General features: G+C 35.6%; 1 protein-coding gene across 13 annotated transcripts in view; it reads right to left on the reverse strand.

Moving 5' to 3' along the window:
• Nucleotides 1–10,115: 10,115 nt before the first annotated feature.
• The window catches only part of LOC106666867 (myocyte-specific enhancer factor 2), a 209,081-nt gene continuing 192,531 nt past the window's right edge, over nucleotides 10,116–26,665 (reverse strand). For all 13 annotated transcript variants that reach the window (XM_014394355.2, XM_014394356.2, XM_024226283.1 and 10 more), the window contains 9 exons: nucleotides 22,508–22,658; nucleotides 22,235–22,438; nucleotides 16,845–17,003; nucleotides 16,621–16,765; nucleotides 16,312–16,499; nucleotides 14,784–14,950; nucleotides 14,241–14,386; nucleotides 14,057–14,175; nucleotides 10,116–11,369 (listed from right to left, as the gene is read on the reverse strand). In XM_014394355.2, the coding sequence (XP_014249841.1) occupies nucleotides 14,087–14,175; nucleotides 14,241–14,386; nucleotides 14,784–14,950; nucleotides 16,312–16,499; nucleotides 16,621–16,765; nucleotides 16,845–17,003; nucleotides 22,235–22,438; nucleotides 22,508–22,561 (1,152 nt within the window). In that variant the 5' untranslated portion in view covers nucleotides 22,562–22,658 and the 3' untranslated portion in view covers nucleotides 10,116–11,369; nucleotides 14,057–14,086. The remainder of the gene's footprint in view (nucleotides 11,370–14,056; nucleotides 14,176–14,240; nucleotides 14,387–14,783; nucleotides 14,951–16,311; nucleotides 16,500–16,620; nucleotides 16,766–16,844; nucleotides 17,004–22,234; nucleotides 22,439–22,507; nucleotides 22,659–26,665) is intronic.

The following is a 26,665-nucleotide window of genomic DNA, read 5'->3' on the forward strand; positions in this document are numbered from 1 at the left end:
AAAAATGAATAGTTTGAAATTACAGAAGTTAATTTCAAGTTAAAAAGTGGCAATTTGTAACTTAATTTATTTAACTTATAAGATGTGATAAATAATTTGTGAGATGTGTTATAGTCCCTGTCCGCCTGTTCTCCCTGGTGTTTGGTCCCTTGTTTTATTTTCTGGAGTTCCCAACTGAAGACTTTGTTTTATCTTCCTTTGGCTGGAAAAACTCTATAAAATAGTGAAATCTGAGTAAAAATTAAACTCTAGACTAGGAAAGACAACGATTCGGAAGAACAGGTTATTGATGTTGTTCAGTTGTTGGCGTTGAAATCTAAATTATTTCCGGTTATTTTGTGGTGTTTTTCCAGCCGCCGGAAGATCAAACCAACAGTTGGGTGGAAAAACTCCGTAAAATGATGAAATCTGAGATAAATTTAAACTCTTAGTCCCATTCCAGACAAGGAAAACGAAAGATTTGGAAGAATTTGACATTGCACAGTAGACTTAATGCTGCTTTCTGATGAAAATGTCTGATCTTTAATAGAAATGTGTATTATCGCGATCCGTTGACTTGTTTTACATGAAATCATATTAAATTAAAGGAAGCAAACTGAAAGCATTTGCATAGACTGCTTCCATTTTAAACAAGATAGCCAGTAAGAAGACCCTCGTTTTTATTGTCCATTGTTGTGTAATTATTTGAGTTTGAATTGTAAAATAATGACTTGAGCCTATTTTGAACTAAAGAAATGAAAAACGGTTTTGCGCTGATGTAACGCGTCCTTTTTCATCCGTGTCTTAAGACGTCCCCGCGCACCGAGAAGTGTCTGCGAGGGGGAAACGCTAAACGGCCCAATTGTTTCAGAATTATACGTTTTGCATTTTCTAATAAGAATTAGGTGGACGTGAAAGGTTTCGGATCTGTCCTAATAGGTGAATAAGGCCGATGTGGCATTCCACTCTACAGCCACGTTCAGAAACCGGTTATGCTAATTGAGAGCTGAACCGCCCGACTGCACCGACCATTCTATAATACATATATCTTTTTAACCCCACCCCCGTTATACAAATTCGGAGAAAAGCCCTTTCTTGAGGAAATAATTGATTTTGATTGAATATCCATTTACACGGCGGTATGCGCCTCGGCCACGTCTATTCGAGCACTAGACGAAACATGCAAAAAGGGTGGAGTGCCACCAACCATTCCAATCAATACAACGATACAACTAAATCACTCTTATTCTGGCTCACTGATTCACTAAAAAGAGAAACATACAAGGCCTCTATGCTTCTATAATGAAATGCTGCAGTTAAAAAACGAGATTAAATACTTAGGAAAAATCTTTTATAAGAAATTCACCTGGAATCTGCAGCACATCATAACAAAAAGTAAAATATCACTAAACTGTGAAGAACTATAGGCAAATCTTGGGAACTAAAACCGAAAATGGCTCAATAAGACCCAAAATAACCCATGGATCACTAATCTGATGGACAAGCAGCATACAAAGATTAACAACCTATGTATCAAAGGGGAACAACCACGACAAGTACACTAGAAACTCCGCGAAACCTAATGGGAACAAAATTCGGGCACACAGCACTAATCAATAAAATCAAACAGCCATTCTTTGAAATCCGCATATGTGTCTGGCATGCAGAGAAAGATTACTCTATTTGTCCCGTCTAATTGAAGAGTGCAATTCCTTGGCTCTATAAAGAGAGCGTGCAGGAATGCCACTCGATTTGAGAATTGTGCTTGAGCACGGCAGCAAGGATCTGGGCCTCCTGTTCCAATACTTGGAGGAAATGGAGTTGTTCTATTGTGTGTAGTAATAATAGTTGTGTATACCTAGCTTGTATTGAAAGTGAATGTATTATTAGCGAGAATGTACTTATTTGCGTGAATGTGTGATGTGACAGGGTTGATGGAGAAATATCGAGTACCCCATCGAACTTCAATTAGGCAAGTTGTATAATATGTATAAAGGGTGATGGAGTGATGGAGGAATATAGAGTATTCAACTACCCTAATTGAATGAATGGTATTTAAATAGGAGTGAATGAATTTAAGAATGAACGTGAATATAAATGGGAACTGCATGCTTTGGGTGCTAAATTGACCTAGCTGTTGACAGCAACCCCCCCCCCCCGGAGACCATTAAAGCATTAGCATATTCATATAGCCAAGCAGCTATTAAAGCATTAGCATGTAAAACATTCACATCAAAATTAGTCAGTGAATACATCCAAAATTTCCCAAACCTGGGGAAACACAGCAACATGATGATACCTTGGGTGCCAGGACATGAGGGAATTTTGGGTAATGAAAAGGCAGTCAAATTGGCCAGAGACCTGCAAGACCATAGGCCCTGAACCTGATTCTTGGTATAACAAAACTAAAGGCAGAATCCTTCATCACTGAATGGATGCAAAAAAGATAAAAAGAGAAGTGGATAAACCCTAGGGGAGCTAGACATAGTAAGTAATAGGGATAGGGATAAAAGAGGTGGGCACAAGGCTTTCTGCACTCCTCTGCCTCTCCCACCCATTGGCAGACCTTTTCTGAAATACCCGTTTTTAATTGCTTTATATATAGAGGCTCTAGTTGCATTGTAGAATGCTCCCTCCATATCCATGAAGACTGTCACTGGTACTCCTTGTCATTTATGAACTTGGCGGTTGTTTACACAGGTCATGCAGGGCCAACTTTGTGGAACTTCCTGGTTAATATGCAAATTGTCACTCACTGAAGAGTTTTGTTCTTCAGTTCTTTCTCTCTGATGTGGTTCTACAGTCTGATAAGTCTGTATGTGTTGGGTTTGTAGCCGGTGGACGTCCTACTTTTGGTATACACACCACTCGTATCTCCCGCTAGTCCTTAGTAATATAAATCCATGCTAGGCAGGATCTGAATATTCTCACTATGTATGACATGAAGATTTCTTGACCTTTTAGTAGTAGCATTGGGTAGATCCAGGGTCCATCCACACCCAGCACTTTATATGTGTGGAATTTCTCAAATGGCCAGCTTATGGCTTTTGTTTGAACTATGTTTGCCATATCCTTCCATTCTTCCTTCATAGGCCTATTAGGTTTTGAATTTTCAAGTATTTCATGGATTAATTCTGCTCATGGAATGTGGTTTCTAATCAGTAGAGAAAGTCTTTCTCCTTCAGTTTGGTTGAAGGTCCTATCTGTATTTGTAAGGGAGCTTAACGTGACTTGGCTAGAGCTTGGAACTGGAACTAGACATAGTAAGCTTATGTAAAAACAACCCTCTCCACTAGCAAACTCACTGATACAGCTAGAGAGGCCTAATCACAGAGGAGTGAGAGGACTATTTACCGGTCAGTGGGATCTGAGAAAACATCTACATAACATGAGTATAGTCAATGATGACCCCATTTGTAGGTTATGCAATGGGGAGGAATAAACAACCCACCATGTCATCCTCAAATGGGAAGCAACTGTTCAATGAAGACAAAACCTGGGATAAAAATAAAACCCTGGGAAAGGAATTGTAGCAATGACAGTCAATGACCAAGTATTCGTTAAAAGAAGGATCAAGAACTAAGGAACTAGGAAAATACAATAAGCCTGAAGGCTGCAGTACTTAGGAATCATAAACTACCACTTCCTTGTTTCCTTTCATCATCATCACCATCATCATCTTCTTCTGTCTCTAATATCGTATATATTGTAAATATGATTGGTATAATTTCAAACCGATTGCTTTTGGTTTTGGAGGACAAGTGTAAGTACCAAGTAACCCCTCAGTTTATTTATACAACCTGCTTCCCAATTGGATTAAAGTTATTTACATACGGTAAAAATAATTCATAATATAAATTACGCCATTAAAAATCTTATATGTTCTTCCATTGGCCACTCATCACTATTTAGTATGACGCTTCGGATCAGTTCTGCTCTTTGGCTTTCAAAACACTAGTATTCATATATGGTGCCATGTTTGCCCCCCCCACACATGTACATGCTGTACTCTCACCAGTGAAATTTATATAGGTAGTCGTTACTAATCAAGATGAAGCATGTGAACTGGATCTTGCAGTGCCATATGAGTCTGCAGAAGGTATATAGTGCTACGTGATAAACTATGGAAACATGCTGAGCCTGCTCCTGACCGTGTCACTTGCCATTGCCGCTTTATGCTACTTGTCGGACTTGAGCCGGCTAGTGAGTTGCCACCACTGGTACCATGACTGGTATGGATTAAGGTTAGATTCTAATGGACAATGCCAACGAAGCTGAATAGATTTGGATGATCAGCCCAAGTGGAGTTAGTGTAGACCCTGACTTCAGTCAGGTAAGAACTCATTTGTATAAAAGAGAAAAAAAAAGTGCCTCCTAGAATCCATCAATGCCATTGTTGACTTGAATTGGTGATCAGCACAAAAATCTATTCCATCCTTTATAATAGGCATATATTTCTTTATATAGACGAGGGATCATTCATTTTACCACAATTCCAAGGTTCTCTCTCGCAGCATGTTCGATTCCTGACACCAGAACATCATAGTACGTTACTGGTATGGTATCTTCAGCAGCTTCTTTGGCTAGTGCATCTATTTCTTACATGAGGCTTTATGCATTTTTCTAGTAGATGGCACAATATCCTTTGCCCTAGAAAATAAGAATTTTTTGGAGTAGTTTTACTAGATGTTACAGAGCATTTGACTGAGTGTGGCAGCCCAGTCTCTTTTTCGAATTAAAAATTATCCCCACACCTACTATCTCATCTTGAAGTTCTACTTTCAGATTGCTAGTTAAAGGTGAGAATTGGTTCTGAATTTTCAGACTCATGCCCATTGATGCCCAGCATTCCCCAAGGGAGGAGTATCTTAAGACCAATCCTTTACACCATAGCAACCACATCACGACTTCACGCTGCAATCCTCTCCTCTAACTCCCACACCAATTCACTAGCTCAAGCCCACTCTTCAATGTCCTACCTAACAATCAATCTGAAGACTGTGGTTCCAATAATTTTTAACTGTGCCATTATTATACTGATCCATTAAAATAACTGCGCTCTTTTTCAACATTTTTGACAACGTAATAACCATGAAGTGTGTGAAGTAAGCTCAAGGTCTCAGCCTGGTTGTTGCTGCCGCGACCTGTAATTTCTTTCATGTGAGTAGTTTTTAGTAGCAACCCTCCTGCTGTGTATAATACCATTGAAGTCTTTTTTTTTTTTTTTTGCTTCCATTCTTATAAATTTTGAAGAAAGGATTTACAAGTTGGTCTGTGTCATTTTCAACATAGGCAGGTGTGGCCAGGATGCCACAGAGATATCTATAGTATAATGCAGGTATTTATCCTTCGTGTTTGGCTTTTTTAATAAATTATATACCTCTCCAATTTCTTTTAATTGGTGTTAGTCCTGCCAAAACCATTGCTGCTTGGTAAGAGATAGATTGATAACCTCAGATTATTCTTAAGCAAATTTTGTTTGAATGCTTCTTAACAGCTTGACATTCTTTCTTTTCATGATCCCTGATATCCATACATGTACCAGACCGTTTTTACCCCCACTCCACCTCCACCCAGACAACTCCACCATCGGGTCTAAGAGCTTGCCACTCCCACCACTGATTGAGTGACATCATTGATTTTTCCAGCACCAAGAAGTTTGACAAGCATTGTGACCAACCTTATTTTTTCCTTTTTTTAGCCAGATCTAAGAAAAAGGCACCACAAAATTCTGCAGAGAATTAAAATAAATGAAATGGTACCTGACAAAATGATAGAAACTTTGACAGACCCTTCCAAGTCCAGACCTCGGGAAGAAAGGTAGCTCCAGGTGTCAGTGGAGGGCCCTAATGTTGTACACAGATGGACCAAAAATTAACAGGGAGTAATAGGGGTCAAAGGGCCAAATTATACCCTAGCAAAGCCCCTTGGACCGACCCCAACATTTTCCAAGCTGAAGTCCATGCAATACAACTATGTGCACATGAGTTAATACAGAAAAATATGAAAGGTGCACAGGTACACATACTCTCAGACAGCCAGGCAGCCATAAAGGCACTAAATGCGCATACTTTCAGCTCCAGACTTGTCTGGGAGTGCCTAAATTGCCTAATGGCTCTAGAAAAACACAATGACATTACTTTAAAGTGGGTTCCGTGGCATGAACGTATAGAAGGAAATGAACAGGAAATGAACTACTAGCCAAAAAAGGGGCAACCCACTCACCCATGGGACCGAAACCACAACTAAGTATTCTAGAGTGTGTGCTTAAGTTGGACTTGAAAAATGAATTGAGACAAAACTCAAACACTGGATAAATAATCCAGGCATGAGGCAAGCTAAGAGATTTATTAATATCCCAAAAAGGAAGGCGATAGAACTCGTCTCTTTCAGCTGGCAGGATTTGAGGAAAATTATGGGTCTCTAAACCAGCCATTGTTTAACTACCACCTAAAGAAGATGTGCAATGCAGAGGCAGAAACATGACGACTTTGTCAGAGTAACCAGAGACATTGGCAACGCTTTGTGAATGTGAAGCATCAGCTGCGTTACATCTTCAGCGACTGTAAGGCAATTCTCAGACCAAAAGAGGTGTGATGAGGAGGCACCAAGAAAAGCACTTAACTTTCTAGGGTGTGGTTATAATTGATAGGTTACAGTGGAGGAAATAATTTTTAAAATTCTTATTTAACTTACATTACATCAGGAGATCTCGATCTCCGAGGTCCCCAAGAGAATAGATAATAATAATCACAATTACATGGTATAAATATGGAACGCTACTCATAAACTGCGATATTCATCCCTACCTTTATAAGCCAACTTTCATTACAATATTATATATATATATATATATATATATATGTGTGTGTGTGTGTGTGTGTGTGTGTGTGTGTGTGTGTGTGTGTGTGTGTGTGTGTGTGTGTGTGTGTGTGTGTGTGTGTGTGTGTGTGTGTGTGTGTGTGTGTGTGTGTGTGTGTGTGTGTGTGTGTGTGTGTGTGTGTGTGTGTGTGTGTGTGTGTGTGTGTGTGTGTGTGTGTGTGTGTGTGTGTGTGTGTGTGTGTGTGTGTGTGTGTGTGTGTGTGTGTGTGTGTGTGTGTGTGTGTGTGTGTGTGTAATAATATTGTACAATAAAAACAATTTACAAAAATCAGTATGCTTGTTTCCTGAAAAAACAAATTGATAAGGATATTAAATTAAACCTTGTTTGGTCAGCCTTGCGTTTTTAAAAAATATTTATTTATGTATATATAATAAACATTTATAATTTGCATATTGTCAAAGTGGTGTGACGGGATTGGGTGGTGTGAGAAAGGATGACGTTCTTCAATATCCAAGATGTTTCAATTGCATTTTGAATAAAAATCATCAATCCCATTGAATTTGCATTTACAGGTGTACAAATATAAAATATGCATATATACATTTATTTATCAGTTTTATACTAACATTGACTACATTTGTATGACACATTTATATGGCAATAAGTTTAACAAAAAACGTATAATAACATTTGTTTCTGTTTTCCATATAGAACAATTTTTTTTATGTTCATTTTGAAATTAACGAATGATTCTCAAATTTTCAAATTATAAGCTCGACATCAAGTATAACCAAATTGAAAATTAATCAAACAATAGTTAATAATCAATGTTGATTTACAAGTTAGCTTAAATTATGTGTATATAGTATCTAAATTGAATATAGATTGTACCTATGAATATCACATTAAATCCTGTTTATTTTTATTTCTTGTATATAATCGTATAATATCTTTCAGTATAAAAATAAACCACCCTGTGAAACCCACATTAATTTTTCAATTAATTTCCTACCCTCAGAATGTCATAACACACGTTTATACGTATTAAATGCACGTTACTCCCTCATATATATTTCATTTTAAAAGGTCTGGTACTCTATATACAGACTTATACAAGAATAATGTGAAATGTGTGCCTGTAGAAACTCATTTTACAAAAAAAAAAGTATATATATATAATATATACACTCCTGCTCAAAATTAACGCACCACTTCAATATTTCACCATATGTTTTTCTCAGGTGTTTTTTGAACGTTATTTTTATTTTTNTTAGTGATTGAATAATTATAAATTTTAATTTTTTTCTATACATTCAACATGAATTTGTGTGAATTTTGAACAAAACGTTCTTTTATGATTGGAATCACATCTTTTGGGCTCTAGCATAGATGTGCTATAAACTATTTACTCTATAAACGACAAGAAAACAAATAAGCAGAGGACTTGTCAGGTTGTGTCCCAGTGCTTAACTTGATATTTGCCATCAACCGCTTTTACTCTGAATTGGTAAAAGTTTAGGGCACTTACATAAATGTGATATTTGAAAAGCTACACCAATTCCAAAAGATCACAGAAGTGACTCGTTAGTGATTGAAATACAAAACGTTTCAAATATTTCAACTGTGAAAAAAATGGGTATATTTTGTACTGAGCAGAAAGTCAGTCCTTGCAACGGTTATATTCTTTAGGAAAAACTAACTAACTTTGACTTTTGAGTTATCAGTTAAAAAAAAAAAATTCTGTTAAATTGAATCTCAGTGTGTTTATTATGCGAAAATCTGCAAGTATTTTCATGCTTTTAACTCCTTAACTAAAAACACAATTCTTTTTGTTTCACAATTCTAATTCGATTTGAAAATATTATTGGGCACATTGGATTTTTTTTTAAAACAAGTTAAATTTTCTATTAAGAGGTTTAAAATTGTATTAGGCATCTTCCATGTAGAAATCAAAGAATTTTAATGCTACAAAAAAATGCATTAGACATTTTAAATTTTTGGCTCGCAAATGGCCATCCTATTCAAATGAACTAGCACATATATATATCTGATACAAACTTATTACATTAAAACATATTTTTTTACTAACGTTTTGGTTTAGTGGCTGTAGTTAAACCATGAAAAACAGAATAATGAACATGCCAATAAATAAGTCATAATGACAGTGACCAAGTGAAGGATTTTAAAAATAACAGGAATATTTCTGTAAGATATAAAATTAATAATCCAAGAGAACATTGTACTTAAAATAATATTTACACTTTTTGTATCCATGTTAAAAAATAAATCTTCTTACATAAGATCTTAAGACATTTTGACAAATAAAAGAAATAAAAATTCAGAAAAAACGATGAATTATACGTTATTCAAGCCAGATTTGAGAGTTGAGAATAAATAAATGCCTATGAAAGAAACAAATTTGATTAGATGCATTGTAATTTATCCTAGTGAATGTACACGGAAATGTATTTTTCCAATACATTTAGCAAGTTTTCGGACAGGTTTTACCTTTACCTTTTAAAAAAGTTCATTTTCCAAATCATGAGCTTTAATACGTGTAATGTAATAAGTGAAATATTTATTTGGGATTTTTCAGATTTTATTTAAACTGAGGGAAAAAGTGAGTATTTGCATACAATTTATTGATTACACACAATGACCCCTGTCCAAAAACATTCACAAAATTACATTTTTCTGCTCATACAACTTTTTTTTTAATATAAATTTTAATGGTTAAAAAAAAGAAAACTAATTACATATTTGTGTATGTTCTAATTACAGTAAAAATATTTATGGCTACAATGTTAATGAAATAAAACATAAAAATGTAAATCGAGACTAGTAAACATACACATACATATAGATAAATTTTTAGGGTGTACAAATGCTCTCCTTATTTGGAAGACAACTAAGAATTTTTGCCCAAATTTTAAACATGAATCAACATACATTTAAAAAAAAAGAAAAAAAACCAAATAAATTAATCTTCAAATGATTTTATGGTATGAAATTCTCTAAATTGCTAAAAAAGAAAATGAAGAAGCTTAGAAGGGCAGTGGCTGATTTGTTAATTAACAAAAAAAATAAAAAATAAAAATAAAACTCAGCGCGTTTTCCTTGCTAAAAACTGCCTTTAAGCCATATTAAACCTATGATTTTTAAAAAAATAATAATAATTAATACTTACCTAATATTAATATCAACTGTAACAATTATAAAATTTTTATTTTAGGGCATAATTCATTTTGTTATTCATAAATATAGTACCACTGCCTTTATATAATGAGTAGGCACTGATTTAAGGCTTGAGACATAAAAAGCGACAAATTTTTATTACCACCAATATTTACATTTTTTCTTCTCTTAGTTGGGAAATTATTATTACGTGCAAGAATATTTAGGAAAATACATATGTTGTATGGTAACACTTTGTTACATGAGCAATGCGTTTTGTGACACAAATAAAGCCCCCCTGTTTATGGAGGCTAGCGAATATGTTAAAAATTTGGTCGGATTCTCCTACACCTATAACAAATATTGTCAAAAATAACATTTAACAAACATAAACTATTTTTAAAAAGAACATTTGTTTGTGTTTTTTTTTTTGTTGAGATTTTACAAGGATTTACTCTTATTTAACAATTTTCTTTTTATTACAATGAACAATAGACTATCTGAGATATAACACAAAACACTTAAAAACTGCAATAAGTACGAATTTGAATTCTTTTTTGCATAGATTTTTCTTTTGTCCTTTTTTTAAAATATAAATTTTAAAAATTAAGATGTATCAAAAACAGAAAATAACATTTATATTTTCATACGTTATATGGTTATTTTATGGAATTGTATTTTTTATTTTGATAAAATAATAATCTATCAAAATTGATTGGACCATTTAATCTAACAACAACAATTATTTGTGTTTTTACTTAATTTTACAATTTATACATAAACAAACAACACATTTTGTTATGTGCTCGATACAATATATGCATTTACATGTTAATTTACTTATAAAAACTCTTAACTAGTGTATCAGTGTATAATACACAATATCTATCAACAACGTTAACAACTCCAACGGAAGAGCTGAATTATAACCGAATCTTTGTACAAACGTGAGTTTTTTTTTTTCTTTTGCCACGTGGACATATTTTTCTCTATATTTATACTCGAATATCTTCTAAAATAAAAGTTCGTTCATAACAATAACCATTGAAACTTGATGTTGCGATTAAACAATATTTTATATTTCCAAATTACAATCTGTTACATTTGAATATAAATAAATTATTGTAGCTTGTCGCTAAGGCATGTTTTTTCTTTTTCTTGTGGTTTGACTTCTGATTCATAAAGTACAAGAATATTTTATTTAATATATATATTTTTTTTATCAAATTGGGGTGAAAACTACCCTTATATTTATGACTTTTAGACACTCTTATTTGACTATTGAGTGTTAGCTTGTATTAAAATGGCACTAAACACTGTGGTCACATTGCACATTGTAAAATTGGTAACCACTACTTCCCAATCATTGTATATCATATCTCTCTGGATCCATCTGAAAAAAAAACAGCAACAGGAACATGCCTGAATTAAATCAATAGCAATATTTATATTAAACACTCCAATACAACTTAAAATAATATAATTCTTTCATCGTTGGTTACCCTTTAAAATAAACTGTGGTTTGATCAAATTTGGATTAAAAATTTATGAAAATCCCATGCTTTTGTTTGCTACGGTAATTCTGTTTTTGAGGGAATAGTTATTTTTATTAATTATTTTAACCAGTTTTTTAATGTATTAATTTTTATGCAAAGAAGGTTGAGATGAAAAATTAGTGTAACGTTTACGACCTGACGTATTGTGACTTTGGTCTCTGAGACATAACTTCTTGTCTCAACTAAATATTTAAATTTTTCCTCTTTCCCTTTTTGACATAAGGAGTTGGTGGCTCAGGCGGTAGAACACTGGGGTACTAATTCTGATGCTGTGGGTTCGAATCACGCTTGCGTCACTGATTTTTCATCTCAACCGTCTTTGCTTAAAAATTAATGCTTCAAGTGTTAGGTGCATCAACCATTTTTTTTTACTCACGGAAAAAAAAAAAAAAGGTCATCGTCAAAGCATAACAATCTTAAAAATGTCTACAGATTAGCATAATTTTTAAATAAATGGTTTAAAATTTCTTTGAAGACCCAGTTCTAATATAACACTCCCAGTGACAATTTGTAGACACCTTTAAGATTGTTTTACTCTGAATAATGACCTTAACATAGGCCATAAGCTTGGCAGAAGATAGATTTTTTTTAATCCAAACCTGTGATCCAGATTATAGGACAGAAATTAACACAACCATGTAAAAAAAAAAATTGGATTGTACATTCTATTGAGTATGGTTTCTAGTTTTAGTTACATCCACTGAATCATACAAATTTATTGTTTTGTCTCACCGGCTCAGCGGCTTTACTTGGCTTTTGATCGAATTTGGCATCCAGGCTTGCTGTTCTTGCTCAAGAACATTCTTCCCTTGACCTACTACCTTATCCGTTAAAGCTACTATTAATACTTCCGAAACCTTAAGAACCACCTCACACTAATGGAGTCATGGTGTGAAAAAAATTAACCCAGAAAAATCTACTAACATAACCTTCATTTTCCGCAAAAATATCCCTCCTTTGGTCTACTTCAATTAAATACCCGTCCCAATTCCGGACAAGGATTTGCAACTAGGACCATAGGAATGTATGATTCAGTGGATGAAACTAAAACTAGAAACCTATTCAATAGAATGAACAATCCAAACTTTTTTTTCATACTATACTCTGGATCATCTGGATCACAGGTTTGGATTAAAAAAAGTCTATCATCTGCCAAGCTTTTGGCCTATTTTAAGGTCATGTTATTATCATCACTTTGACAACTTTCTAACTTAAACACCATTGTGAAGTCAATATGGACTTACGGACTGGAAGTGTGGGGTTCAACCAAACATTATAATATCCTCTGCATCCAAAGAGCCCAAACCACAATCCTCGAAAATATCCTTGAAGCAACCTTTTATGTGTCCAATAAAATTACCCATACAGACCTAAATATTCCTTGTCCAAGATGTAATCCACTCCCATTATCGTCTATTTCATACAAACCTCCCAATCTCCATAAATCCTCAAATACAAAAACTCATTCTTACAAAATTCCCTCCAGCCCGCCTCACAGACTAAAAAGACAATGGCCGCACGATCTCTTTTCCAGTGGTGTCCTCTACCCTAAATTGAGTAGAGAACCCCTAGGACCCATAGAAGTACTACCAATGGGTAGTTGAAAAAGTTTTTAGACATCTTTAGCCATTTGGTTCGGATTACAGTCTTGAAACCACACTTGATCTCCTACCCTTACACATCATATTCAAAGAGTGGTTGACTGCCAAACAGACTCATGAGATAAATTGGCCAAGGAAAGTTCAACATTGACAAATATTGTCCCTGAACTAGGATTGGGGCATACCAAACCACCAAAAATATGAATCCATCAGAATTAAAAATAAGTCCTCCATTCAATAGAATGTAGCTGAGGACAGGTGCATGCAAAAAAGTACATCAAAGGACCATCGCAAAAACAGCAAAACTACTAAAACTACGATAATTATAGGCATTATACCAGCCACTGCCAACTTAGCCATATAAGGAAGATGAGCAAAGCAAAAACGTAAACTTAGAAAACTGCCGACTTTCTGTCAAGAGAAACCGTAGACTGTGTATAGCCACTTTGGTAAGGCCTGAGACCAAGAGAAGCCCATAATAGCACCAAGGAAAGTATTTAATTTGTGGTAAAATGTACACTTTCCATGGTATAGTCTAAATCAAAGGGGTTCCACAATAGTCTTACATTAGTTTTGCCCCTATGATAATCAGACGAATGTTGTAATAAAGTAAACTTTTTATTTCTTGTAATAATTCTAAACATTAACTAAAGATTCATTAAAAATAATCTTTATATAGTTCATCTGATATGAAATAAATAATTTTATTATGCTAAGAGACCTACATACTTGGATTCGTCAGAACCAATTCTTTAAGACAATAATAATAGTTTGATATGTAAGTCAAATTTTGGTAACATCATTTAAAGAAGCTATTTAAAAACAAATCTAAGTTGTAAGCAAATAGAGAATTATTTATATTTGTGATATAACAATTTATTATTTTCTAATTAAAGAATGTGACAAACTAAACAAATACTTACAACAGAAGAAATCAGAGAGTTAAGTGGTGGCTATGTACTCCAATTGTCTCTCGGCCTTTTGCTCAGCGGCCCACCGTCGTAATCATGTCTTTGTCCACTCGGCGATGCTCCCATTCCTCCTATGCCAATATACAGAATTACCATAAACAAAATTATGCCTTGTGATAAAATGAGTTTTAATTACCTTGGGGGATATGGTGAGATAAAGAGTGAGTTAAATGGCCAAGTGGATCTCTAGGTGGTGAAATCGGTTCACTTTTAATTCTAACTGAGTGAGGCGATGGTGAAGACGGCGGTGGAGAACTACTGACACCTAAATGAGGTAAGCCGCTAAAAAAAAAAAAATTAAATTAAAAACAGAAAAAAGAAAGAGGTTATTATTATCTTTGATCTACTCTCTTGTTGGTTATAGGTCTCTCAAACGCGTTTTGTGTTATGCCATCTTCAGTGAGGAACTGTTTTGTTCTTGTAGTTTCTTATACATATGGGGTTTGGCAATCATCTATGTGGTGGATTTTTGAGTATGTTCTCTTTTAGCGTGTAAAACTTTGACATGGTTAGAATGTTTTTTTATTTTGTAGTGTTTTCAATGATGGGAGTTTATAAGCCCTTCATTTTTGCATGCCATTTCCTCGTCAATTTCCAATTGACTCCACTTCTTCAGTTCTTTTAGTTTATACTGACTACTTATTAATAAACTATAATTAATCTCTTAATTTGTTTTTACCTTGAATGTGCCATTGACGAAGTCCAAGATAAAGATGAGAGTCCCATGTCAGAATTTGAAATATCCGTGAAAATTCCAGGATACGGCCCAAGTACAGGAGTTTGTAAAGCTACTACAGGAGTATTTAACGAAGTGCCAACACTTGTATTTCCATTCCCTCCTCCACTCTAGTATGAATAAGAAAACAAACAGTTAATAAACAATAAGAAAAAAAAAGTCTCACAAAAAATTGGGCGATTTGACAAAAATGTTGGTTATTGCAAGCTCAAATCTGCACACACATGTACATACATACACGCATGTACAGAGTTGATCCTATCATTTCTTGCAGTCCACCAGCAATTCCAAGTTCTGTAATTTACAGTAAATTACTGGCAGGCCTCGAGAATCACCCATCCTGGGTGTTGGCAGTCTGGGGTCAGTCGGTATTATCCGTCCAGCTGCTGAGGTTGGGCTATCAACAGCTAGGTCATTTCAGCCCCCAACACAATCAGTTCTTAAATCCATTTACACTATCACTCACTCTTAAATACATTTTTTCTATTTACATACCATTCACTCAGGTAGAGTACCCAACATTCCTCCATTATCTATTATAACTAACCTAATTGAGGGTTGATGGGTATTCAAAATTCTGCCATCGACTCTCTCACACTCATTCACTCTAATAAATACACTCACTTTGAACACAAGGGGACACAAAAATATTGTTATTATATACAATAAAACAACCCTGTTTTCTTCAAAAATTGGAACAGAGGACCTAGATATTAGCTGCTGTGCTCATATCGGGTGGCATGTACACTCTCTATGTGGAACCAAGCAATGACCTTTCCATTAGGTTGGACACATCAAGCAATCTTTTTCTGCTTTCTTTACACAAGGACGTAAAAGTAAGTGTCTGTGAGTCAACCTTGCAAGGCCTTGGCCTTAATCAGGTGAGGATGATTCTATGAGTCAGGTCTTTGGGAGGGGGGCACTGATCAATGGTGCTCTTGATACACAAGAGCTTCTCTACTGGCCCCATCTAATTTCTTTTAATCATGTTTTTTTATTGAAATTTTAGCATCAGTTGGGCCGAATCGTGGTGTCCACAGGTTGGGATGTGCCGCCTCGTCCGCCTTTTCATTACCTTCCAGACCTAAGTGTCCATACCCAGACACTCCAGTTCATGATATCCCTCCACAAAAGAACCATGAGAGGGTATCGATGAAAGTGAACCTGTTATGGACAGTAATAACTGCACTGAGGGAGTTGGTGTAGACCAGGTAAGCATAACAACCATCATTTCAAATCCCCTCAACCGCATGCCAAATCACATATAATTCTGCTATATAAATGCTACAATGTGGTGGGGACAACCGTGAAGTGGGCACACCCTCGCATATACTTTTTTTAACATTTATATGTATATTTATTCTTGATTCATTCAAATACACTTAGTTTACTGAGTGAAAATTTGTTTATAAATCTTATAAAACAATTTAAATTTAACAAACAATTCATTTAAAAAAAGGCTTGTACTTACATCATCTTGTGCATTTGGTATAACGATCCTTAAGTTAGTCCTAGATGGTGCTGAAGTGTGTTTTGGAGGTGGAGGAGGCGGCTTCCCGTGATGCCCAGGAGGTGGACCTGGGCTTGGAGAGCCGCCGAGAGGGGAACTCGAATGCGGATAACCATTGCTCATCTCCAACATCCCGCCTGATGGATAAACTAAAATAATAATAATAATCTTGTTTATTATTATTTACTTTTAAAAATTAAATTATTATTTATTTTTTAATTCTGTGTTCTTTTTTATTTTCCAAATTCAGAATACAAATTTACAGCATACCTGAATCAGCATCTGAAGAAGACGGACGAGGGCTTAAACTAGTAGCATGGCCCATGTGAGGGCTCGATTGAAGCATATTTGTTTCTGAATATCCTACAGGTACGCTGACAGGTAAAGAGTGAGAATAACTCGACTGATTTCCTACCTAATTATTTAACAAGCGAAAATATAAATTTTAACTAACAGCATTAAAAAAGAAAAAAAAAAGAAAAAGAAATTCTTACTCTGTTATTGGAGAGTTGGTTTCTTTGCATCATCATTTGAAATTCTTCATCAATTTTGTTATATTTGGCCTCTGTCCTCGGAGTCAACTGATATTCTGAATCTCCTTCAGGACTATCTGGACTGCATGCGCCATTTTTGTGTTCCTTTTTATTCAGCGCCTACAATTTTATGCAGGAAAATTAATATACAATATTACACAACTTTCCGCACAGCAATGGCTATATCATTGCAACAAATTGTATGGTTTTTGGCGCTATAATGCATGTTTACTATTTGAAATGAACATTCATTGCTATATTTTTTCCTACCAAATTATTAAAATAATAAAGGCTTTATCTATGTTCTGATGGCATTGAACTAAAAAGAGCTAATTTTGAAATACAATCTTACAATGTTTAGAATTTTAATTTGTGTAAGCAATGACCTTTCATGATTATGCTGGATTATCCGTATGTTTTATAGAAAACACATTTCTACAACTTAGCAATTTCTGTGACTGTAGGCAACATCCAAGAGTAGCAGGTGCACCAGAAAATGCACACAAAACTTGTAGAAATCTCATATTAGAAATGAAGATAGGTAGAATTTTGAAACTACACACCAGAAGTCCCTAGTTACATTTTTATGTGTCTCTAATAAAGCTAGCAGATACTGCTCTAATGATATTGTAAGGTTCAAAGAATTGGTTAAAGGTTAAAAGGAGTTGGCCTATTTAAAACCTTGCGCACTGTGACCAAAGTTGGTCTATTGTGCAATCTCCATTATTATCTAGAGCTCATCTTAAGCTTAAAACTTTTTACCAGATCCGAAGCTTTCACAATGGCTTCTGAGTGTATCCTCCCTTGGCTTTGCCTCTCCCAGAAGCAGGAATGCTTTCGCACTGACGTAGTACATGCTATGCTGTTTCTTCTTCTTATTCATCTTCCTGGCAATATCGCACAAGTTTTTTTTCTGCTGCTCTGAGTCTAAACATAAGCCTCCAGAGTCTGAATCCTAACATATCCTAGGTTCAATAGTTATGCCATTAGTTTCTGCAATAGTCCTTTAATAAATTTTTTTGCATGCCTCTGTCCTGGAATACAATCTCCATCATTGTCCAGAGCTCTTTGTTAAACTTAAGGATTTTCATCAAATCTCAAAGTTAGTTAACAGCTAATCGAACCATTCCCAACCTAACTTTACCTTAACCATAACCTAAGCCAGCCCAAATTGGCCCATCACTAACCCTAAACCTATCTAGCCTTAACCCAACCTAACCTAACCCAGACAACCTAAATTTAGGCATCTTTCATCAAATTTGTTACTTGGATATATAAGTAAAATAATTCTGTATTTCTCACTGATTTAATTTTTTCCTTATATTTCCTATGATCTTAGTTCCCCTTGAATGTTGTAATAATATTGAAAACTTGATATAGTTTGGGATTAAGAGTTTGATATATTTTTTAGTTACGTATATTGTATTGTCATGAAATATATTCTTAAGGGTTCCTTTTTGTAAAGTATTTATTTTATTTAAATGATTATTGGCCGCTACACTATAACTTTCTTCTCCACATCGAATTAACGATTCAAAAATGGCTTTGTATACCATAATAATGGCACCTTGGTTAAGGTGCCAATGTTAAACTCAAATGATAAAATTTTGCACTACAAGCTTTTATTTTTTTGAAAATCTGTAAATTCAAACAGTGCAAGATAAGCCTTCTCCAGTATTATTCCGAAATAGTTCGTAATTGAAACCATATTTGTCATATCGTTATTAACCGCACAAAAATAGGGTGCCCTGAATCTCATCACAAGAGTTTTTTACAATTAAATATTAATTCTTTTCCATGCCCACTTAGATAAATTGTTACAGAGTTTTTCGAGCTTTGACAATTGTGAGTTGGTAGAAATGTTGAGTCGTCAGCAAATGAAAATTGCCCATCACTGACAACCAAATCATAGCAATCATTTATATAGATGTCATAAAGAATCAGCCCAAGTACACTACCTTGAGGTACTCCTCTATAGATGGAAAAGGGTTCACTGTAAGATTTTTATGAGACCCTTTCTATCTTCAAGATAACTTTGATAGAGCATCCAATGGGATTTAGGGTATCCATAACTTTTTATGATTTATTGTATCGAATGCCTTGGACAACTAAGATCCCAACACATAGTACCTGATCACAGACTACACAAAGTTGCAAAAATACAGCAGTAATTGCTCAGAACTTTTGCTTGTTTGACATCCATATTGTTTATTGATGATTCTGTAACTATCTAAGTACACATTTAACAGATTTGCAATGACTTTTTCTATAATTTTATCCACTACTGCAAGAATTGAAATTGGTCTATAATTACTGTAGTCATGTTTTTCCCCTTATTGATGAATAGGCCTACCTACTGAGGTTTTATTTATTATGCTTGCAGATATACATTTATGAGTTAGAATGTCTTCTGCTGTTAATAGGGGATTTTCTATTGTTAATTTTCACAATACTGTCCTATTATTGACCATTTTAACTCAAATTTATTTATTTTAATTAATTATACCTTTAATCTAAGGTCTTGGTTGAGATAAAAAAAAGCAAGTGTAACAAGCAGGATTCGAACCCACGACCCTCGGCTCAAATATGAAATCACGATAGCTCAAGTAGTTAGAGCAGAGGCATATTGATCCAAAGGTCGAGGGTTCGAATCCAGGTCATGACTCTTGCTTTTTCATTTCAACCATGACTAGATTAAAAGTATAATTCATTAAAATAATTAATATTGTCAATTATGATTGCTAAATACCTATATGGTTTAGATGTTAAGTTTGGTGTTCCCATTGAGCATAAAGGCGTTTGTACAGGTATGTATGATGTTATTACCTTTTTGAGAAAGTTTTTTGGCAAAATGATTAATAATTTCCTCAAATTTTTCAATTAAAAAAATGTTTTATGAAGTAATCTAAGTTATTATTTTTTGACCAGTTATATCCCATCTATATGACACGAATAACTTTACTTTTATCCATTCTCCTATTATTTATTAATTCCATCTTCTGTACACAGAGTGTATATTTCTGGAGATCGGCTCAATCGTCGCTTAATACATTCGTATTTAAACCTCCAGAGGTCCGGGTGGAGAAAGGACACTTTGTGCGTGTATGTGTAAGAGCGCATGTGGTGAGCTGGTGTGACCGTGGTGTGCGGGTATCTCGAGAAAAAAAGTCTTGAGATTTCCCTCACCAGTTGCCGACAAAAAAAAGTTCCAGTGTGCGCTCATCGACATCCTTGAATTGAACACCTTGCCATCTTATAGTTTCATAAATGATTCAATCCTATTCACAGCGTGTGTTGTACACGCGTGACCGACGCAGCAGTAAACGCACAAAAGTGTGGTGTATGTCCTAATTAATCCATAAGAAGTATTTTTTGTTATATCACGAACATATTAGATAAAAACATTCCGATGATTTACTAAAAACAAGAAAAAAATGGGAGGCAAATAATACAGTTTACGGTAGTTTTCCCAGGGATGACATAAGAGAGAACAAAAATCTACGACTGTGCTAATGTTAATGTTACACGTTTGGCATTAAACTGCCAATATTAAAGACAAAAAATTTCAATGATTTACCTTATGGTACTCAAAATGAGGGATGAGTGGCGGGTTTTCGGGAGGTTAAAGTTCCTTAGGCAGTAGTGTTAGAATGCGTCGAGAGCTTGGTGTGGAACTTGAAATCTTTGACAAAAGATATAATTGAGGTCGTAGTAGATAGTGACGTAGTAAGATGCCGTGACAATTTGACTATTGGAAAATGGATGGCTTGATCTTTTTAAAAAGATAGTTTCTACTCACAGTTAGTTGTTTTCAAAGATCCGTTTTTAAAGCTTGCAGCTCATCATCAGGTTGAAGGAATTTACAACCATGTCTCTCGACGATTGATGTCAATTCATGTCGAAAGACATGGTTGTAAAATTCCTTCAACCGGATGATGAGCTATAAGCTCGAAATCCGGATCGTTGAAAACAACTAACTGTAAGAAGGAACTATCTTTTTTTAAAAAATAGCCAACACACTCACTCCACCATATCATTTCTTTTGGATGGCTTGTGGAACCAGTCATTTCCACTCCTTTTGACCAAAATTATCGCGGTAATGTTTTGTACAGCGTTGAGATTTGATGGAAAAACAGACTAAGGTCCTAAAATGTCTTAAGTCTTGTGTGAGGAGTCCACCACAATATCAATGTATAGTTGTAAGTATCTGTTTTATGTGGAAGGTACTCTGTATTCAGTTCTGTCCTTAATTTTTGGCACCAGTCTTTGATAAGCTCAAGTTATTCTTGTATGATGGAGGTTGGATTTGGATAGGATTTGGGTTAGAAGACAAAATTTGAAGGAAAGTAAGCAGTATAAATTGTATTAAGGATGGGACCTTGAATGTACCCTTGTGGGACCTGTATCGGTGATATTTGAGTTGACGCACTTCACTCTGCAGTTAAATAGGACTCAAGGATAAGGAAATAAAGAGGGTAGGAAAGGTTTAAATTTATAAGTAAATTAAAGTTAAGTCTTTAGAAGTCTTTTGTTAAGTTGCCAGACTTAATTCTTGCGTGTGGAGTCTACCTCTGTCCAGGTACAATCGTTGGAAGTTGGAAGCTCCTTGTTACTGATGTACAGTGAAGGGATTGTTTAGTCAGTGTAAAAGAACATTCGTTGGTAATATGGGGTGCGTAGAGTTTAAAAGTGAAGAAACCTCTTGCTAAAGACAGTCATGGCATACTGCTTTTCCCCTCTTTCGAGTGTCCTTTAAAGAGAGAATTTAAATAATAGTTTCGAGTTTCTTATCAGTGGTTCCCCTGTATTAGGATATATAAGAAAGTCAGCATAAATGGAATAAAGATTGGGACCTAGAACGTACCCTTGTGGAACACCAGCATTCATTGGTCTGATTTATTCGTTGGTAATACGGAATGGGTAGGAAGCGTTCAAGGATATAAAGTTGTTATTGTATCAAAACCTGGAACTCACCCAAGCAATCTTTCTCCAAGAGGAAACTGTGTTGATTCTGAAACCTCGCTGGATCAACGGGAAAAATGATTTTATATCTAGGGTGGGTATCAAAGTTTCTAAAAGAGGATTCATAGTCGAAGTGAAAATGTTCGTCTATAGCATAAATAGAAACAAATGTACAAAAGGAAACTAAATTTTGTCGGCTTTGCCTAATGGTTTCTAACTTAAACGCTCAAAATCGCGAAAATCAGAAGTCTTAAAAAAAAAAAAAAAAAAAAAAAAAAAGCTGAACAGAAACAGAATCTACAGGCACACAATAAATAGTAAACATGCCAGTTTATTCAATAGCCACGAAATAAGCTAGAATAAAACTTAAAATAATGACAATCACTTACTTCAATGATGTTTTTATTCGTTAACGATTCGTGTGGCTCATTGTATTCTGTGTACTTCAACAGGACCTTGTCCATATCCGTACTTGCGTATTGGTACAACTTATTACTACTGCTGAATATAATTAAAGCGATTTCACAGTCACAGAGGACACTTAGTTCATACGCTTTCTTCATAACGCCGAATTTTCTTTTGTTGAAGGTCACCTAATCGAGAAAAAAAACTCAAAATTAAAACTTTCTAAAATTTTATTTTTCGTCCAAAAACTGATTTACCTGTCTGTTCCGCTCGTCAGTAATGCGCGATATTTGAATTTTCTTACGTCCCATGGCTTGAAAGTCGAATGGGTACACACCCTGGAGCTGACGGCTAGCAATTCTGGCGGCTGAACAATTACTTTCTCCTCCTCCTCCGGCTTCGTCCGATCTGTTGAAAAAAAAGTTTTTAAAGTTACATCTGGAAATCGAGTTAATACGTGTGTAAATCGTGTCTGATGATCCCGTTTCAACAGAGTAATTCAAACTGGAAATCACCTTCTCTGATGCGAACTTGAAAGGATTTCAAGAAAGAAACCGGCCATAGAGTTGAAGAGAGATAATCATGACACAGACCACTAAGCTGGACAGTACTGAACAAACATCTGTTATCTTACATCGAGTTATCCGAGAGTATATTTGATTTGATTCGATCATCACTGGTCCGCCTGTCATCGCTGAACTTTCCGCCAAACGCGATTTAACACGCGACCAGAAAAAAAAGAAAGTCGAGAAGGAATCTCAGACCGATTGGAGCACTGAGCGCTGATCAAACATTTGTTATCTACTCGTATCGTGTATTTCATTCGATTTGACCTACGGTCCGCTCGTTTTCGCTTAATGTCACATTGGGAACGTATCACCGATTAACGATGCTTTAATCCAAACTTCTGTTGAGAGAATTTGAGAACAAATTACACCAAAAAACGGTAAAACAAACCGTTGAAATAGGAAAATTCTTATCTTTGCCCTATCGCGTTATCCGTGAGTAAATTTGATCTGATCATCTCTGGTCTGCCTGGCGTGGCTGAACGTTTTCGCCAGACAAGTTTCACTATAAAACAACCGACAAATATAATAGGAGGTTATATGGATTTATTAAAGAAAAGATCGGACATTAATAGTGGAAAATTGAAACAAACCCCTAGAGACTGTACGCTAAACTGTTAACAGCTCAAGTTTACTACGGAATATCTGTTTTTAAGAAGTGAATTTATACTAAAATAAATAAAATTAATTGTATTGAATACTAACATTAAAAAAAAAAAAAAGATTTGTACTAAAATCATGCAAAGAAATGCAATAATTTCCAAGGACAATGGCGTTTCAGTGAGTTAAACTGGTAAAAAGATCAAGTTTACAACGGAATATTAACAAGTGAATTTATAATAAAATAAATTGTATTTAAAATTTAAAAAATTAAGATATGTACAACAATCATGCTCAGAAATGCACCTCACAATCGTGCAATGATTTCCTGGGACTTTGGCGTTTCAATAAGTTAAACCTGGAAAGGTCTAGTGTACTACAAAATATCTGTTTCAAGTGAATTTATACTAAAAGAAATATAATTAATTGTATTGAAAACTAATATTAAAAAAATTAAGATTTGTACAAAAATCATGCACAGAAATGCAGTAATTTCCATGGACATTGGCGTTTCAGTAGGTTAAAATGGTAAAAGGTCAAGTGTAGTACAGCATATCTGTTTTTACAAGTGAATTTATACTAAAATAAATAAAATTAATTGTATTTAAAGCAAAAATTAAAAAAAAATTGTGGTTGGTACAACAAACAGGCACGGAAATGCAGGAATTTCCTGGGGACAATGACGTTTCAGTATGTTAAACTGTTGAAAGCTCAGGTTTACCACGGAATATCTGTTTTTAACAAATAAATTTGAACTAACATAAATAAAATTAATTGTATTGAAAGCAAAAATTAAAACAATCATGAACAGATTCTTCGATGTGAAAAGAGGCATGGATACGACATAGAGATATGCGATACGTCGGAAATATGTGCCGGCATTTTAAAGCCAAATTTCCTCGGTTCATCGAGGCTTTCATGAAGGTCCGTGCTACTTGGGTTCAAGAGATGAACCACTTTTTTCGATAGAAGTGAACGGTGTCGCTGACGGTGTACCCCGACCAATCAGGCGTCTATTGTACATCTATCCTTTTAAGTTACAAGGAATTGGCCGCCTTCTGAACGTCGAAAACTGTTTGCACCCACTCATGGAGGCTGCGAAGGTACGTAAGGCCTCACGTTTGCTTAAAAGTTAAGATGACAGCCACACATCGACGCCGCCGAAGTGAAGGGAAGAAAATTGTTAACACTTTTAAAGTTTATCGGTCACTTAGGTGAGGAGCGGACATGAAGATTCTCCGGAAAATATTTGACTCGCTGCTGTTTTATGGTTGCATGGCCTATTCTTTAGCACGAAAAACGCGCCTGCAGGCTGATAGGCTCTACTATCAAGGTCTGCGAGCGGTCACTGGCCCATTTAGAACAATCCCTTTGACCAGCCTGTGCTGCGAGTTGGGAGTGCTGCCCCTAACTTCGGAGAGAGTAGCTCACCCTCAGCTATGCGGCGGGGTTCCTTGACAAACCGGGACATACGCTTTCGAGTGCGATCCTTAGATGCCAGTACAGCAGATGAGCAGAATATAGGAGCGACATGAGACCCGGACACATCTGGGAATAGGCTTCGGCGAAATCTTGGGGAGGGCAAGGATAACACTGGGTACGATATTCCAGTTGGGCAACTTGGCGTACTCGCCCGGGACATTTCGCCGAGTTACCCAAGTCGCCTACTCCGCCATACCTTTACCGAGCTAAGTTCTTGGAAGCCGGTTTTCGTCTCGTTGCACAGGCCGGCGAGGGTGTAGCATTGCACTTTTTTTTTAACTTTTTTATGATTGTATTTAAAATTACCGCCAAATCCCTTAAATGTTTTATCATTTTTACATCGTCAAATCAGGCAAAAGCGTGTTAATTGGCGCCGGATTAACGGGGATTGGATTACTAAAAGAGGATTTAAACAATATCTATATCTTGTGAAAATGGACCAATTAATACCCAAATTTGTTTCGGACGGTCTTTGTTCCTCTATAGTAATAGTTTTGGGTAAATATACCGTTTTGTCGCTTGCCAAGGGGGGTTGCCAGTTGATGAACCGTTCGATCTAACTTGAATAATCTTTGGGCCCACTTGCCTCGCTGTTTTTTGTCAATTGTTTCCCCTCATTTCTCAGATATGTAGCCAGACGTGGTCAGAAACTTTCCCATTGAAGCTGGCCAGAACGATCACACTAATTACAACGTTTTATAGTAAATCGAATTGGAAAGTGTTTTCCTAAATTTTCCATCCCACGCCTGTTAATAAAACACCCGGGAATTTATTTTGGACAAGCTACTTTTAAAATTAAGCTAATTTATTTTGTCTTATTTTATTGAAAAAAAAAAAAAATTATAAATCTAGCTGTGGGTTGGGTCGGAATATGTTTTGGCGCGTCCCGGTGGGGGAGGACTCTTCCGGATCATTAACACGAGGCAACATTTCACGTGTACACAATGCACATGTGTTTTCCTGTCTACGGACGGGGCCCCCGGTTCCTACACCCTCCTTCTCACTCCTTTCCAGACGAAGACTTCTTAAACCTTTCAATCCTCGGCCTGTGAATCGGCCACGCGCGTCTTTTCGGCTCATAAGTCTTCATCCTCTACCGACAACGAACCTGCGAAAGATTCGTCTTAAACATTAAATTGAAAGTGTCCAGTGAAATAAAAGCTCTTAGCTGAATTGATAAATTAGTAGATGGGAGTATAGACAAATCGATGGACATTTTACCCGACAAAACATCGAGAATATACGGACCAGGATGGCCATGCTACGGATAACCTTAAAAATCTCTTTCGCTAAAGGAAATTATGACCATAAGAATCGCAGGTACAAACTGAACCTAACGATAAAGGGTAAAAAATCTCACGAAAATGTGCCTTATTTCTGTAGCTTGTTCCTCTGCGATCATCCTGGTCCGTCTACCCTCGCTGTTCCGGTCATTAATCAGAAACGACCAAACTAGCATGCCCATCGCACAAAAAATCCCAGCACAAATGGTCTTCTACACGCAGACCACACAATGGCATTAAAATTAATTTCACAATTAACCCTTTTTTTTAATTTACCACCAGCTACCTAAACAAGCTTTTATTCAGATTTTTATAGGATCACCTAGGCATCCTTTATAAACTTTAACCCTTTACCAACCCCTTATTACCATATCTTTGAATCCAATTTAACTACTGCTTCGGAGTGAGGTGCGTCAAAGCACAGGCCAGCGCCCCACAGGGGTGCACTCTCGGTCCCACCCTTTGTATCTCACGACCATTCCAA

Source organism: Cimex lectularius, unplaced genomic scaffold (assembly GCF_000648675.2).
Source record: "Cimex lectularius strain Harlan isolate CLEC.00 unplaced genomic scaffold, Clec_2.1 scaffold115, whole genome shotgun sequence".
Lineage (NCBI taxonomy): Eukaryota > Metazoa > Arthropoda > Insecta > Hemiptera > Cimicidae > Cimex > Cimex lectularius.